General features: G+C 40.1%; 1 protein-coding gene across 8 annotated transcripts in view; it reads left to right on the forward strand.

Annotated features, from left to right (window-relative positions):
* The window catches only part of rxraa (retinoid X receptor, alpha a), a 154,003-nt gene that overhangs the window by 118,230 nt on the left and 18,979 nt on the right, over nucleotides 1–16,794 (forward strand). For 5 of the 8 annotated variants that reach the window (XM_005470375.4, XM_025908858.1, XM_013268497.3 and 2 more), the window contains 3 exons: nucleotides 6,746–6,905; nucleotides 10,471–10,650; nucleotides 16,344–16,528. In XM_005470375.4, the coding sequence (XP_005470432.1) occupies nucleotides 6,746–6,905; nucleotides 10,471–10,650; nucleotides 16,344–16,528 (525 nt within the window). The remainder of the gene's footprint in view (nucleotides 1–6,745; nucleotides 6,906–10,470; nucleotides 10,651–16,343; nucleotides 16,529–16,794) is intronic. The other 3 variants (XM_019361284.2, XM_019361285.2, XM_019361286.2) reach the window with 3 other exon arrangements.

The raw sequence follows: 16,794 nt of genomic DNA on the forward strand, positions 1-16,794 counted from the left end.
TGGTTGATAAATAATGTATGTATTCACTTAATAAGCTATTAAAATACATAAACTATGGCCACGTTGTGATCCCATGTGTAAGTGAGGGATCTTTTTTTTTTATTTTTCATTGATTCCTTTCATTCGCTGAGACTTTTGAGGGAGACTTAATTATTCACTGTTATGCTAAAAGCCTCCATAAATACAAGGTTTCCACATGCAATCATCAAGGCTTCAGCTAAGTAAGCAGTTCAAAAAATAGTGACATTATTGTTTCCTGGTATAGCTTTGTTCTTTTTGAAATAGGCCAATGCAGTGACTATGTAGGTGTGAATATAATGGTAACACGGTGCTTTTTAATTGCTGTGTATTTAGAAAGCATAATGTAAGTACAATGTAAGTACACATTATGTACTGCAGTCTTAAGAAGCATAAAGTATACAGACATTTTTCCATTACATAGGCCAAAAAATGTGTTTTTGACAGTAATTCTGAGAGTGCTGGATGTAATCATGATGGTCATACAGTGCATACTGTAATAGCTAGAATTCGCCTTTCCTTCCTGTTTCCTCATCCTGAGCATGACTCATGTAATTTGCTGTTACATGACAGGACCTATGCGCAGAGGATCCCAGAGTTCATCCACAAATAACTGCATGAACTATGCTGTGCATGTGTCCGTTGATTAGTTTTTGTTATGTGAGCTGTGTGCGTTCAAAAAAGGTGTCTTTAAGATCTCTCATAAGTTATCTAACTGTGACTAAAGCCCACAGGCTACAGAAGAGGGGTCCATCACCACATCCTCCCTGTGTGAAACCTGATACCCCATCTCTGTTGATGCATGTCAAGATAACGCTCACACACACAACACAGTGATGAGAGGAAAGTTCTCACTCATTCCACCCATGCTTTGCAGGAGTCCCAAGATAAGTGTGCTTTTGGAAGGAAGTGATTGTCACGATGTGTCAGAGGTGAAAGGGGACTCGGGGTTATCATTAGGCTAGATCATTACCTGATCCCCTGTCCTCACCTCTCAGTCGACAGCTGTTTAGGCTTCATCTCATGTCAACAGCAGATTTGTATCAGGTCCACTCACACTTCCTTGCTTTTACATTCTAGCTGCAGATAGTTTCAGTTTCATGCCTTAAAGCAGAAACAAATTAAAGTTACAAAAATTAATAATTCTTAAGCAAAGCTCAGTAGAGGGAGCGAAACAAGTGTCAGGAGTGTGATCGGAAACAGTGGGTTGTGAAGTAGAACATTCAGTTCCTGGTCATGTTGTGCCGCTCTTTAATGGAAAACCTTATGAAGAAATTCTATAAGGGCGTTTTTGAAAAGACCCAGTGAAGATAACTTTCTCTGTATTAACAAAGGTGCCCTTGAACAGCAAAGTAACTGAAGTTCCACATGAGGATTGTGCATTAAGGAGTGGTGCACGAGGATTTGATGTCTCCTTTTGAAGTATCTTTACGAGCAAACTCGGTGCTCTGACTCTCTGAATCGAGCTAAGCTCATCTTAAGCACAGGCCTCTACTGTCTCTACTCTGCTTTCTCTTTTGTCCTGTGTTCGCTCAGGGGCCGCTCCTTTCTTTAGATTTCCACCGCCGTGTATTGTCATAGAATATTAATAGTTCACAGGGGCTGTTCAGCTGCCAAGAATATTCTGTTATTTCTGTTAAAATGAATTATGAGTAATGTGAGCTGCACTAATACAATTTTTTTCCTTCATTGTTATTTTGTTGAACTATTGTTTTTTTTTTGTTTTCAACAATAAAATATTATAATTTATTGTATTGTCATTTATCTTTTTGTAGTATTTATTTATTATTTATTTTTTGAGATATCTTCACTGGTTCATGATTGAATTTTTTGTACTTTTTAACTAGAGTATAAATTAGTGTAATAAAGGCCATGATGTACTGTTTTTGGCTGCTGTCACATAGTAAAAATTTGTTTTTGCTTAAAAATGAACTGATTGCAGTTTAATTGGCCAATTCCAATTTTTATTTTCAAAATAAAACGAATTATTAAACTACAATTTGTACTGATTTATGTAACAAAGCAAATGTCAGGTGCTTAAATCATTTTCCAGTGCGTTTATTCCTTTAACAGATAACAGGGCAGGTGCTTCATTGTCAAATCTTTTCTATTTCTCACTTGTTTCCATAAATTTCTGCTTTCATCCTTTGTTCTTACCACATACCTTAGGTTGCTGGCTTGTGTCTCACTTTGAGCTCTGGATAGCTTTAGTTTTAGCCACTTTTCCTTTGTAGTTTTTTTAAAATGCACAGGGGGTGATCAGGTATGTGGTTTGTTGGTTTGAGCGTTTTTGTGGTGGTGTGTCACAGTTTACTTTGGGTTAACTTCCACACTAACATGATAGTGTGTGGCTATAAGCGTGTGTGTGTGTGATTTACCTGCACCATTGTGTGCATGTTTTGCACCCACAAAATGGACCAGTTCGTAAGTGTCCATACTGGAGGCTAACTGGTCAGAAATCGTCCCGTGTTGATCCCGATTGGTGCACCTTTAGTTTTTTTTTCTTCATTGTAATGAACCACACATATCTGTTGCTATCATGAGCCAACATTAAAAAAAACAACACTTGTTTGACATAATGTGTCATAGCGTTTTTGTAATTCCAAACCAAAGTAACACTTATAAATAACTTTTTATGCGCTGTTTTTTATATATTTCCATGCAGCCGCTGATACTTTCTGTCACTTTTCCATTCATATTTGTAGAACTATTAATTCATCACCTTTAGCCTAATGTTTGAATGTTACAGCAGTATGCTGTAGCCAGCAGGTGGCACAGAACATATAATCATGCATATCAGTTCAGTGCAGAATCTGACACCCTCAAGCAGACACAGACCCCCACTGTGCTGGATGTATCATTGGAATGCCCTCCACAACATGTTATGTAACACCCGCAGAGAGAAAAAAAGTGTGTAATTTAGTTAGAGCATTTCAGGTCTCTTTTGTTTTGTACATTGTTCTGCAGGGAATCATGTCTTACGTTAAAAAGTCTTGGATTTTAAATGGCCCTCGTCTGTTTTAAGCTTTCTTGTCCTTAAAGTGTCTCTTCGGTGTCTAAGGCGAGGCTTGTCAGTGGGGTTTCCCAGAGCTGTACACACAACTGGCATACCTCCCTGCAAAGGCTCACATGTGTGTGTGTTGTAAGGGCGGGTGCATATATTCTATTTCCAGAACTAGTCCTGAGCCACTTTAATCTCCCTGCCTTGTCTCCATCGCCATGGGCAGAAGGAAAAGAAAAGCCCCCCCCTAGCCTGCCCACCCCACTGTTGGGGAGCAGTGTTGCTGAGATTGAGTTGCAGGTTCACTGAAAATAGATTGTAAGAGGGAAGAATCTTTTCTGTCAGGGAGATAGAGGGTTTGATAGAGACAGTCTCAGTAAGGAAGACAGCTCTGTTAGTGCTGCACTCCAGGGGAAAGGACTAGACTCAGGCGTTTAACTGAGGTAAGACCTCATGATGTGGGTTTGTGCATGCATGTGGATAAACTTGCATAGATGTGGGTGTGTTCACGTGCTGCCAAAGTGATGCAGGTATATCCCTGTACCGTCTTTGTCCTGCAAATTTGAGGCTATATCCAAACTAATATCTTTTCTATTTATTTTTTTCACAGTTACCACTAGCATCAACACTAGGTCTTTGTTTTAGGACCCCTTAAACCATGGTGTTCCACAGACTGTGTGACAGGCCCCCTGGTGGGGCATTGAACCACAGTGGGAGGTTGGGTTTTTGGCTTGCTTGGATAACCAGGGGAACGATATGAAAAGAAGTTCATCTGAATGAATATCATCTTATCATTTAATGATGGAAAACAAACAGGATGTTTTTCTTTTAAATGCAGTTTTGAAGATATTTATTTTAGTAAGATTCTGCATGGATTGGTGGGGCTGGAGTTGCAAACTTTTTTTTGGGGGGGGGATGTTGAAAGTTTGATAAGCTCTGCTATAAGTAGATACACAATGAACACTGACATTTTTTTAGCTTGAAAACCAGATACAAAAATTATACCAACTTTTTCTGGCTGATTGCATCTGGTAAGCCACTGCATATCCTTCACTGATTCGCCACGCTCCGATCATGTGGCCTTATACTGGAAGAAAACAATGACATCAGCTTTGACTCCCAGGAGTTGACTCAGATATTGAATTGCATGCATTGCTGACCTTTAGTGTCCAGTGAAATTCTGCATTGTATTGTGTTTTTCTACAATGTTTCCTTTTTAACCTTTATTTGATGTCTAAAGTACTATAGGAAGCTGTGCAGGATGGCAACCTTTTTTTTCCAACTGAGGCTGTCTGTGTATGCCTGTGTGTGTGTTTGTTTGTGTGTGTGCATACAGTGTGAAGCTCAGGCCAGTGGTGAGTGCCAGGGTGTAAACTAAACATTTCCTTATGGTGAAAGGGGGTTTAGCCTTTTTAACTCACTCATCCCTCCCTCCCAAGTTAATTCATCATTCACACAGCCAAACATTCTAACTTATGTAAGCTATAATTTTGAAATTCAACTCCGTTCCCCAAGTTCCCATGACACCCCATATGTCACGCTGAATTCTCTGGAAATATGTGTAAAATGATGCAGGAGACATCTAGCATTTCCTATTTGATGTGATGGCAAATCACCATGGGCTTGAATATTTCTCTCAATGGAAGCATGGTGTATTGTAGCTTCCAGCAATATGTATGTATTTGGCACAGCTAAGAAATTTTTTCAGCATTAAAGAGGGATCAGATTTTAGGGTGTGCAAGCTTTTGAAGGTGAAATGCCACAGTGGCTTGTATACACTTTGTGCAGTGCAGGTGGTATCTTGGCCATGTGTACTTGCAATTTGAGTATGTAGTTATTTACATATTTACATATAAGCTGCATATAAAAGTCTTTTTGTATGCATGTCTTATCTGCCTTATCTTTATGATACATGATCTGTAAAAATACATAGTGAAATAAAAATAAATTGGATGGATGGATGATATATTGTCCATGGTTCTAGAGGAGCTTTGTTCCTTGACTTTATTATCTTATGAAACATGCTGATGAGTTCAAATATGGGAACTCTGGACTCGAGGGTTGTTGGAGCTTGACCCTTCACTAAAAGTCAGTATATCTCAGCTACAGCTCCTTTGATTTTCAGACCGTCTGTTTCTTTTAAGTTCTCAGTATGATTTTGCTTTTAACAATATGTGGATCAAAAGTCCATTTGGTGTTCACCGAGACACACGTGTGTATCCAGTAAATCTGATTTAGCAAAAACTTAAAACGTTTCTTTTCTTTCTTTTTCTTTCCTGAAAGTTTTTTAAGTCTACCGCCTTTACTCATGTACTCTCAATAAAAACAGAATAATACCCATTTTAATTTCAAGGCATTTTTAGCTAATATCCTAATTAGTTTCATGTATAATCTAAGTGATATTTGTTGTAGCAATGTAAACCTGAAATTCTGTAATTCTCAGTTATAAAGATATCACACAGCTACAACTGGAGTTGTGTATTAACTTACCAACATCCATATTAACTCAGTGGCTGTTTGGATTATGTCCTGTGCGTCTGATACAGGGCATTGTTTGCCCTGATGTATACTTTTCTATGTTCTTCCATTATGCTCCTAATGTACTTTTGTCAGATGAGTGTAAACACTGCTTAGGGTGTGTTTTAGAGTGACAAAATATGTTAGCCTTGTCATTATAAGATGTAAATGGCTTTTCTGTCATTCCTAATCCCAGCAGATATAGACAGGGTTTCTCTGCAACAGTATGAACTTAATTTTAACTCTGAAAGTGTTTGTGCTATAAGACATTTCTCATGTGTGGTAACTTAATAAAAACACATCTGGCTCTGCTCTGCCAATAGTGTTCTGTCTCTCATCCCTCTGTTATGAATGTGCCTGTGGAGAATCTACTTGTCTGACTATATGCAGTTTTCCTTCCCCCTTTCTTACCCCCATGTAAAATTACTGTGGTTTTAGCACAGTCAATCAGACTAGTGCTTTTACTTTTTTCATGAAGTGATTTTTTTTTTTCACTAATGGTTGGCTTGTTTCTGTTCCATCCACTATATTTAGTGGATAATTTATATATTTCCCCTTAACGTTTATCTCCTCTGGAAACAGCGTGTAGCTTGTTATAATAATTAGCCTCCCCCTTGCTTTTCACTTTCAGCAGAAAGCAAAGAAGGGTCATTTTTGGATGAATTTTATCAAAGCTCCTTCAGAGAGAGAGACACAGGCAACTATTGAAGTTAGACTATTTAGTTGCGCTGCTGCTAAAACAAATGCTGTCTCTTTATTCTGCTGTACTGTTCAATTTTGCAGTAGAGTTATGCTAGCGCTGAACATTTTGGAGCCAGCAGGGCTTGTTGAGAGCATGAATAAAAGAGTTCCTGGGGTTGAGTGGTGCAGGATCCTGCTGCGCCGGATTTAGATCTGAAAACGAGGGGAACAGGAGGGAGGGGAGAGAGAAAGGGAGAAATGACAGAGGAAAAAAGAGGTGTTGCTAGGGCTGCTGACCATCTATATTATGCATCGGTAGTCTTAATATGCCTTTTATTTTGTACGTTTCAGATTGTTCAGTACTCCCTGAGTGACATGACTCCAGTTTCATGTAATGTCCTTATTGTGTATAATCTTCTTGGCAAATTTGACCTTAAGCTTATGTAATTTATTTGACGGTGCTTGTGCGATGTTTTGAGTTTAGCGGGCTGCATTGTGACTTGTCGGCGTGTGTGTTTCTGTGTGTTGATGTTCCAGCTGAACTCTCCAATGAACTCTGTCAGCAGTACGGAGGACATAAAGCCCCCACTGGGCCTCAACGGTGTGATGAAGGTGCCTGCCCAGCCCTCGAGCACAGCTCTGTCACTCACCAAACACATCTGCGCCATCTGCGGTGACCGCTCCTCAGGTGAGTGACATCAGACTGTGATGACTGTCTGCAAAGGAAGCATCAAAATAATTCAATGTCAGAATTGACTTTCTCAGAAATCTTTTTGAAAACCGGTAATTGCTAAGGTTATTTTCATTGGAGATTACTGTTTGTAAAGGTAGGTATGCGAAGGGGGAAAATCAAAACATAGGAACTGGAAACTTTCACAGAGAACATCTGTGCAGTGAACAGCAACACCAAGTTCACTTGGGAGGATGTCAGTGGAAATGGATGGGGCTTCTTGGACTACACATTTTAGAGAGAAGCTTCAAATTGGAGTATATGAGTTTATAGGAGCGCTACACCTCAGGGATAAGAAGGGGTTTAGAAGAGTAGAGGGGAACAAGAACCAGAAACACACAAGAGAAGCACCTGAAATATGTAGTTACTCAAAAGGGGCCTTCTGATGTCTGCCCCCAACTGGATGCAGTCACATCCAACTGGATGCAGTCATATTAGAGAATAGGCAGGCAATGCTAACTGTAGGACTTTAGTGGCTGTGATGCACTTGTGTTGAAGCTGACAAGAGTAACTAATGGCAAAAACAAATGCGTAGTTGGCTCTCTGTGTCACAGTCAAAGATATGTCTGAATAAAGCAATGGGGTCAATGGGGAAAGTAAAATTAACTTGTGTCTGAATGATTGGAATGCCATTGTTCCTCAACAGATTGATGAACAATGAATGTTGCATCTCCTGCATCTAAAAAAAAATTAACAGCTGCTTCAACAGTGTGCAGCAGACACAATGGAGTCACCTCTACTCTGCAGTATTTAAAATTCTGGGAAATTCCCAATAATCATTTAGAACTCCAGATGAGAGGTGAAACGTCTTCAAGTAAGTCCGTTTAGCACTGCTTTGCACTTAGGTGACTATTTGAACATGTTTACAAATCACTTCCCAATCAGAAATTTCCAAGAGTTTTATGCAGTTTTCTAAAAGATTGTAGGGAGACTTGATATGAGATGGATTATTTAAAAAAAATCAAAACAGCTTAGACTGCATAACATTGCACTGTTTCCAATTAAAATAAAACAGGACTACACAGCATCTTGCCCAAGCCTGGGCTCTAACCACATGGAGAAACCTCCGGAGAAGATCCACACATGAACTTCGGTCAGAAAACGGCCCCACAGTGTGCTCTGGCAGAACTACATACTGCAGCTTGTTGCAGTGGGAGAGCTTCCTGGAAAGACAACAGTCATTAGAATTCTTTAAAAATCTGGGCTAAATGGCAGGGAAGCCAGAAAAAAGCCACTCCTGAAGAAAAGCATGTGAGGACAGCAGCAGAAACGCACATGAAAGGAACCTAAATCATGTGGCAAAAGATGATCTTGATTGGATGAAACCAAACCTTGAATCGCTTTTTTACTGAAACAAGAAAGCGCTATGTCTGAAGGCGACCATGCGCAACTCATCATTCATCCCTACTGTGAAGCAGTCAGTACAATGAATAGTGGGACAAGCAGAGGCAGATTTTGGAGTTTCCTGATTTTCATTTCAACACAGTTAAAGTTCAGACACTGGCAAATTATACTCAGATAGAGATACAACAAATATTCTACAGTGTGTTCAGGAGTAACAATGTGGTTTTTGTCTTGATCGTGGAACACTGGACAAGCTGCTTATCCTCTTCGGGATATTTGAGGGTGCATGGGAGTTTGCCCAACCAAAGCGTGTTTAGTGCATTTGGAAGAGGTATTCGACCGCATGCCTTGGGGCATCTCTTGGGGAGTGTCATGGCAGTATGGGATCTCTAGGATATCCTATAGTATTTTAGACATCTGGCCACGTGGCCCCTGTAAAACCACTGTCAAAGCTTTCTTCACATTTCTAGCATTAAGTCAGACTCATGCTTGAATGGACGTGGAATCTGCTAGTGTTACTCTTTGTGACAGTGCTACCTGGTCATAATTTTTGCAGATGATGTGGTTCTTTTGGTTTCATCAGACAGTGACCTCCAGGTCGCACTAGGGTGATGCAGGACTTTTAAGTATTTCAGTCTTGTTCATGAGTAAGTGCAGAGTGGAGCAGGAAACTGAGAAGGGGATTGGTGTAGCAGCTAGAGCCTTGCAGATGTTTTAGCTATTGTTTTGTGGTGAAGAGAGAGTTGATCTATGTTCCTACCCTCATCTGTGGCACAAAATGGCAGAAATTAGAGTATACCAGCCACTCCTCCACTTGAAAAAGAGTCAGTTAAGGTGTTTTGGGATTGTGGCTAGGATATGTCTGAGGTAAGAGGTTCAGGAGGAAGCCCTGGGAAAGACCTGAGACTAGACAAATTACATTTCTCGGCTATCTTGGAAATGCCTTGGAGTCTCCCTAGAAGAGCAGAGACGGGGACCAGGAAGAAGGAGGCCTGGATGTCTCTCCTTAGACTCATGGCCCCGTGACCCAAACATGGATAAGCAGGGATGGACGGATGGATGGACAGATAGATGGGTGGGTGGATGGTCATTTAAGGCTATTTTTTGATTAGTCTCTGAAAAATGGTAAGGATAACAATAAAGCAAAGTCAATATAACATGTTACAAGAAAAGGCATAAAATTCCACTTAAGTCTGGCACCCTTAGTATTTCTGTAATCTTTTTTTGTCCCAAATCAAACTTTCTCACGTTGCACTTTAGGTTGCACAATTGTAAATAACCTTTTTGGCTTCTCAAAGAACAATAGTTGCTCCAGAGTTTTCTTAAACATCGGCTATCATTTAGCCAACTTCTAGCTTAACCACCTGAACCACAAGAACATTAACCCTGGGTGAACAGATAACCACGGGTTAACTGTTCGCCCGTGGAAATGACTCTCACAGCACTCATCTTTGTAGAGTTGTCTTAAATCTCTTTTTTTCCCACACTGCCAACAAGTAACCATGTGTTTCAATTTTTTCAGGGGATAACCATGAAAAGTTTGTAGCCTCTGGATAAAGGTGGATATCTAATTCATTGGACAGTTTTACTGTCATCCTGCGTCATTGGTGCTGTGTGCACCCAAGGGGGAAAATCAAAACAATGTTTAATAGCAAGTCATGCTTCATTTAGCTGTGCTCGGGGGCTTTATTTATCTTCTCTGGTGGTCTGACCCAGCAGAGAGCTAACAAAGAAACAGTTTGATCAACACTGGAGAAACCAAATGGACTCCATCCGTCATAAATAACAAAAAAGAGCTGTTAGAAACAGGGTCAGACAACACCATATTAGAACGCCCCCCCTCACATATTCCCTTTAGTGAGCCACTCTTTTCCTTTTCCTTCACCACCAAAGGGTTAGGAGAAGGGTCTGTGATCATAATTTTTATTTTGTTCTTTCAAAGTGTTTCCCGTGTATTTGTTTGTGTTATTGTAACCGCAGAATGGTAAATAACATGTTAATGAAGTCACAGTAAATTCCGTGAATGTGTTGTAGTTGGCAAGGTCATTGGTGTGTACTAATGAAGAAGCAGCAAAGCAGCCAACTCAGCCAATTCCATGTGTACTGTGTCACCTTGTGTTTCCAAAAAAAAGATCAAAAACTAAAATTAAGCAAACAATCTCTTTTCCATTTTCCTCAGGTAAACACTATGGAGTCTACAGCTGCGAGGGCTGCAAGGGTTTCTTCAAAAGGACTGTCCGCAAAGACCTGACCTACACCTGTCGTGACAACAAAGACTGTGTCATTGATAAACGCCAGAGAAACCGCTGTCAATACTGTCGCTACCAGAAGTGTTTAGCCATGGGCATGAAGAGAGAAGGTACAGCACATACCGTTGAGGATAATGTCTCACTTTCCTTTCCTTATCTTTATTAATCTTCTTTTTAAAGGCTCAATTTTGGGGGAGTGAGTAGCTGAGGAGTACAGTCAGAAGTCCATATGATATGTATTTTTGACATTTTTGTGAGTAGAAATATACCGAATTTTGAGATTCCAGAATTTTGGGGTATTCTGAATTTGGTTTACACTCAAACTGCTGGTGCGTTTGACACTGGCGCACAAACGGTATTGGAGTCATTACTTGAAATGAAAGTGCAGTACATAACTGTTGCACTATTCAATATATCAGTTTCACATTACTCATCAGTAATGTGTTAACAGTATAGTTAACGATATAACTTAAGCTACACCAAAACAAATCCCTATTCTAATGAGGACACACATACGATCTTTCTTTCAGTATTTATGTATGAATACAAAGCTGAAAAAAAAAGCAAAGTTGAAAAACACCCCAAAGACACTTCAAAGCAATTGGCACAGCGATTCTGCTTTAATTCTACCATGCACAGGCTGAAAAGGAAGCTACAGCGCTGCGAGCCTGACTGCTCATCACTTCCTTTGTTACCTGTTGAAGTTCAGGGCCTGGCTGCTGGGCTGGGGTCAGCACGCACTCAAATTAATTTCTGGGTTCTAGCTTTGCGTTAGCATGCTGGTTGCGCAGACTTTTGCAAAGAGCCGAAGTTATGTTTGTAGTACAAAGCTGTTGTTTCCTTCCTGGATGCAGTAATGTCCATCTCCACTCATCAAAAGCTGAAGACCACTTCGCCATTTTTCTGCTTCTAAAACACAAACTGAAATGATCTGATTATAGCACAAGTTCACAGGAAAAAAAAGAAAGTTTGATGTTTTATGTTTCCCCCTTTCTATCTGCCTCCCATGTAGATAGCTGAAGAACTTTTAGTAACAACGTCATTTTAACAGTAATCTAATGATAGAATTTAGTACAAGAGCCCGTTACATTACTGTGTTACTGAAGAATGTAATTTCATTATAGTAACACATTACTTTGGAATGCATTTCACCCAACACTGCACACAAATACTCATTTAAGCTACGACTTCATTAATGACAGAGCTTTCAAAATACCCTAGAAGTTGACATAAAATACTTTGACATGTCAAATATAATCCTTCCTTTTCGTTGCAAAGTTTCCACTTCTTATAGGCCAAAGAAAACAAAAAACAGAATACTTTGATAAACTTGGCAAGTGATGCAGAGCTGCAAAGACCAACTGTATCTCACCCAGCAAGCGATGTCAAGGTTAACTGACGTCATATGTTAGAGACACATCAAATTTTTAGAAAACCCTGCATCTCAAATGAAAGAATTTTGTGCTTGCAGCATTAGTTTTCAGAATGCATTCATCTGTTGCAGCGCCATGAATCAAACATGGCTGTGCGTGGAAACCAAATGAGGGTTTGTGAGAGCAGGCAATCCACACGGAGACTTCAACTTCAGCAATGTAGACTGAAGAAAAACATTCTCGGTTAAACTATGAAACTATGCGAGTTTATGTTTCCACTGTATTTCCTGGAATCCTTTTTTTTCTTCTTCTCCTTCTAATGATTTTTGGATATTTACATGTGGTGTGGGGAACAGCTTACCTAGTTATTGTAAGCCACCTCATTTTTCACACAGTGCAAAAGATGGATGCTGTACTTATGTTGCAAGATATGTGAAGTTTAATCAGAGTACTCCAACTGGATGATGTCTTGTAATTGCACAGAACGATGAAAAATTTGCACCACATTCCTAAAGTTATAAGCTGCTGATGGTGTGCACATAATGCTGTCCTTTTGGAAAACATTCAGAGATTCGATCAGCCACATGGGACGAAATATAGGGCCTATTATTCGAACCCAGTTTAAGATCATTATTCAATTTCTACCATTATTCAGTCATTTTTCAATGTTAATGTTATTTTAAAAGGAAACCATTGCCTACACATAAATAGATATTTATTTTACTGGGACTGCAGACTTTGACCAGAGACTTTGAGCTTTAATTCAAAAGGTTTAACAAAAGTGTTCTTTTACCTGTTTAGGAATTACACTCATTTTTTTCCATAGTCTCCCATTTTCAGAGGCTATTAACATGGACTGGGTCTGTGCAAATGCAAATCCCATTTTTCTTGAAAACAGAATCTTCAGCTCCATCTCCTTTTTTCTTCTAAATCACACGTTGGTCTTTAAGACTAACAGATTTAGACGTCTGCAGTCAGTCTTTGTCGGGGTTACGGCATAACCAACGTAAGTAGCTAACGCCGTTGCCATCATTCATGCTTCATTTCCGTGGTGTTAATTGCCTTGTGGTCGAGCCCCAGTGTTTTATATGTGGTGCCAGCCACCATAGAAACAAATAAACTCCCAAGACTTTTTGCACCCTCCTGGGTGCCAATTCTTTGTTGTTGTTGATTTTTTGAAGCAAACATAATTTTCCACTTCTTTGTACTTTCTGTCCATTCCAATAATTTTGGCAATTTCCCTCCAGGGATTTGCTGACATCTGTGAGTTCTTATATTAAGGCAATGATTATTAATCTCTCTGATCCATTCAATAATGACAGTAAAAGCACTGACTCACAGTCACATGGAAGTTGTTGCTGTTATAGCACACAATGAAATTAAGACTATCAAGTTCTGAATTGGAACAAGAAACTGATGTGCTGCAAATAAAGTTTCTAGCTATTTCTCATGTTTAACCCTTGTCCCTTGTTGGGCTTTTAATATTCACATTACACAAACAAAAGTACAACACTTAATTAATCAATTTCGCGTGACTATCTGGTGTCGTTGTGTTTGGATAATAATTGCCTTGTACTTCCGAGTGTTAAAGAGAAAAACCACCCGAAACAAATACATAATACAACTTAGGCCATGTCCACACTAATACGTTTTCGTTTGAAAACGCATCTTTTTCTCTCCGTTTTGGCCTTCCATCCACACTAAGACGGCGTTTTCGGTCAAGGAAAACCCAGAGTTTTGAAAACGCTCTCCAAAACGGATACATTTTACAGTTTTACAGTTTTCGCGTCGCAGTGTGGACAGCGAACCCGGAGACTTTTCGAAAACGATGACACATTTTAGTTATGTGATGCAGTCATGTGACCAGTTAAACCAAGATAGCGGAGGGCATTATACAGCAGTTTTGTTTGCGCTCAATTTTGACATCCCTATTAAAGATTAATATCAATTTGTACATGCTTCAGATAGCTTTTCTTCAAATTCTTTCATTCTTAATCGCTTTTGCAACTTTGTACTTTTGTGTTACTCGCAGCAACAACTCCACCTCATTCTTAGTCCATTTAAAAAAACTTGGTGTTTTTCCTCGACATTTTGCTGCGACATTTCAAAGAGCCGGAAAGTAAATAAACGGCAGACAGAAATGAGGCAGGCCGAATCGTCTTGCGTTTCACGCATGCGCAGTACTGGAACGTAACCTCACCCATGCACTTGTTTTTATATCAAGTTCTCATGTCATCTTCAGCTTCTTTTATTTTTTTTTAATATGGCTATATTGGCTCAAAGCAGTTCAAGAAACCCAGCAACACAACGTGAACATTGAATTGACAGATAGCTTTTGTAATTCATTATGGAGCAGCACAGTAAAGCGTCTCCAGGGAATGCTTACAGTGGGGTTGAAAATGGTTTTGTTGTCTGAGGGGAAGAAAAACATTCTGTGAGGTGTGAATTTTAACACTCCATCTAGGTGTTAAAAATATTAGCCCTTTCAGCGGTGCTGTTAAGCACTCTTTTGCACGTTGAACAAGTCAGTCACTGCCTTTCTTCATCAGGGCAACCATGTTTACTGAAAAGAGTGCATAGATTACACTACTTGATGCTTGGAGATGGCTAAGAGATCTAAGGATGCAAAAACAGCAGCATGTGTTAACCAGGTGTCTGTGGGTGGTTACTGAAGAAAACGCAGTTAATGAGGAGAATAGGTTTCTTCTTTTCATCTGTATATTTTGGAGGATATTCTATCTAAGGCCATTTTTTCCTGACCTTTACTTGGCCTCCCATCTCCTCCCTCTTGTTTTTATTTATGTCATTGTTGGGCTCTTTACCCCTTTCAAGGATATTATCATTTACTGCCTTCTGCCTCACTTGCAATGCTGCCTAAGCCTCCCCGTGCAGCCCGGGGCTGTGGTTGGAGAACACGGCAACAGTAGCCCAAAAGGCTGAGCGAATCCACAGAAAAACAGGATTAAATGAATTTATGCTCTCCCAGTCAGGAGAGTAGAGGAGGAGGAGGGGAGAATAAAGCTAACATGATTTCAGCCCTCCTCACCTCTCCCTGACTCCAACACAAGTATTCTACCCTTGAGCTGACCTCCACTGCCAGACAGCAGTTCCTCTAAAGTGGGGCCTCTTTCCCTCTCCTCCTCTAACAACCCCTGCTTTCCTTTCCCCCCACAACAAGACCACGGCCTCTCTGATTCGGGACTTGGAATAGAAACCAGAGTAAGGGAAACTCAAGAAGACAGATCTTCAGTCAGATCTGAAACCCCATTGTGTGCGATAGTGTATATATCTGTGTGTGTGTGTGTGTGTGTGTGTGCGTGTGTGTGTGTGGCAGTGCAGCTCTCCAGGTGTGTGTATATAAACCTGCATGCTGACTTTAAATTTCCAACAGCCCTTTATCACACAACACATTATGTCAAGAGCTTTTTATTAATCCATGGCTGGAAGAAAAACATATAAAAAAGCCACAGTACTTTTTTCGGTGGTGTTTTGAATTAAGTGAATTACAGCCTTTTGAAAAGACGGAAAACACACAGACATGCGTCTTTTTCATTTGCACTTGAGGGTGGAGGTGCGGTTTCTCTTGCCTCGGCCGCAGTGAGTCTCTGTGTCTGCTCGGCACACAAACCATTTCCTGTGTCTGCTTGCCAAGCCAATGGGATGACAGAACCAGCACGGTTGCATTTGAATGTGTTTTTAGACACGACAAAGTCTTCATTGATTTGTGCTGAGACTTTTTCTTTTTTTTTAAGATGTTCTGGCTTCCATTCATGGTGTAACAAAAGAGTGACAGGCCAAATGTTATTTATACATCTAGAAATGATCTGTGTATGTCAGTGAGCACTACGTAAAGAAGACTTATCTTTGATAAGGAAACTGGAAGGTGTCCTTGGACATTTCCATGCTGCTTTGTTGTGCATAATGCAGACCCAAGGTCTTTCTGTTTTCCATCCTCACTGCTGAAGCAATTATTGATGATTGAACTCTCTCGGCTATGTTTTTGCTGGCATAGTACATTCGGAGTTATGAACTATTCAGTTGCTTACCAAGATGCACTTAATGTCGAACACTAAATTACACACTCAGGCAAGCACAAGCAGCCATGAACAAGCACCAGATATGTATTTAGTTCACTACCGATGTAGAGCCGAATGTGGACAATTATTCTCACAAACGCAGCAAGAATTCAAGTGATTAATCAAAGGGGAAGATTCAGCACTGAAAACAGACTCAGGCTAGATGTTTGTTCACTAGTTGCAGGACCTGCGGTGCACAGTTTATTTATCACATTGAACCAAACTGTGAATGTGAACCAAAACAGCTGCTAAGCTTCACAGTTGAAACCCTATTAGCTTGCATTTTTCTTTCTTTCAATGTGTGTTTTTGATCACATACTGACCTTGTAAAACAGCAGTAGTGACCGAAACCAGTTTTGTTACATGCAGCCGTTCAGGAGGAGCGCCAGCGAGCCAAGGACAAAAATGAGAACGAGGTGGAGTCTACCAGCTGCGCCAACGAGGACATGCCCGTGGAGAAGATCCTGGAAGCCGAGGAAGCAGTAGAACCTAAAACCGAGACCTACATCGAGACCAACCTCGGTGTGCCATCAAACTCGGTGAGTTTTTTTGTGTAATGCAGATTCAGATTATATGATTTTGTGTATATATTTACACTCATAGGAGCACACACAGTGATTTATCTAGACTTACTTTGGATGGTGGGTCAGTTTTTCCACCTATTTAGTCCCTCCATTTGATACATGGTTACTGTTTTGAGTTCTTTTCTCGTTTTCAGTATTTTACTCACTTGACAGGATGATTATCTGTTAACTGTTTCGTCTTGGCTGGCTTCACAGCTTCAGTCACGATCACCTGAAGACAT

Source organism: Oreochromis niloticus, linkage group LG7, assembly GCF_001858045.2.
Source record: "Oreochromis niloticus isolate F11D_XX linkage group LG7, O_niloticus_UMD_NMBU, whole genome shotgun sequence".
NCBI classification, from domain to species: domain Eukaryota; kingdom Metazoa; phylum Chordata; class Actinopteri; order Cichliformes; family Cichlidae; genus Oreochromis; species Oreochromis niloticus.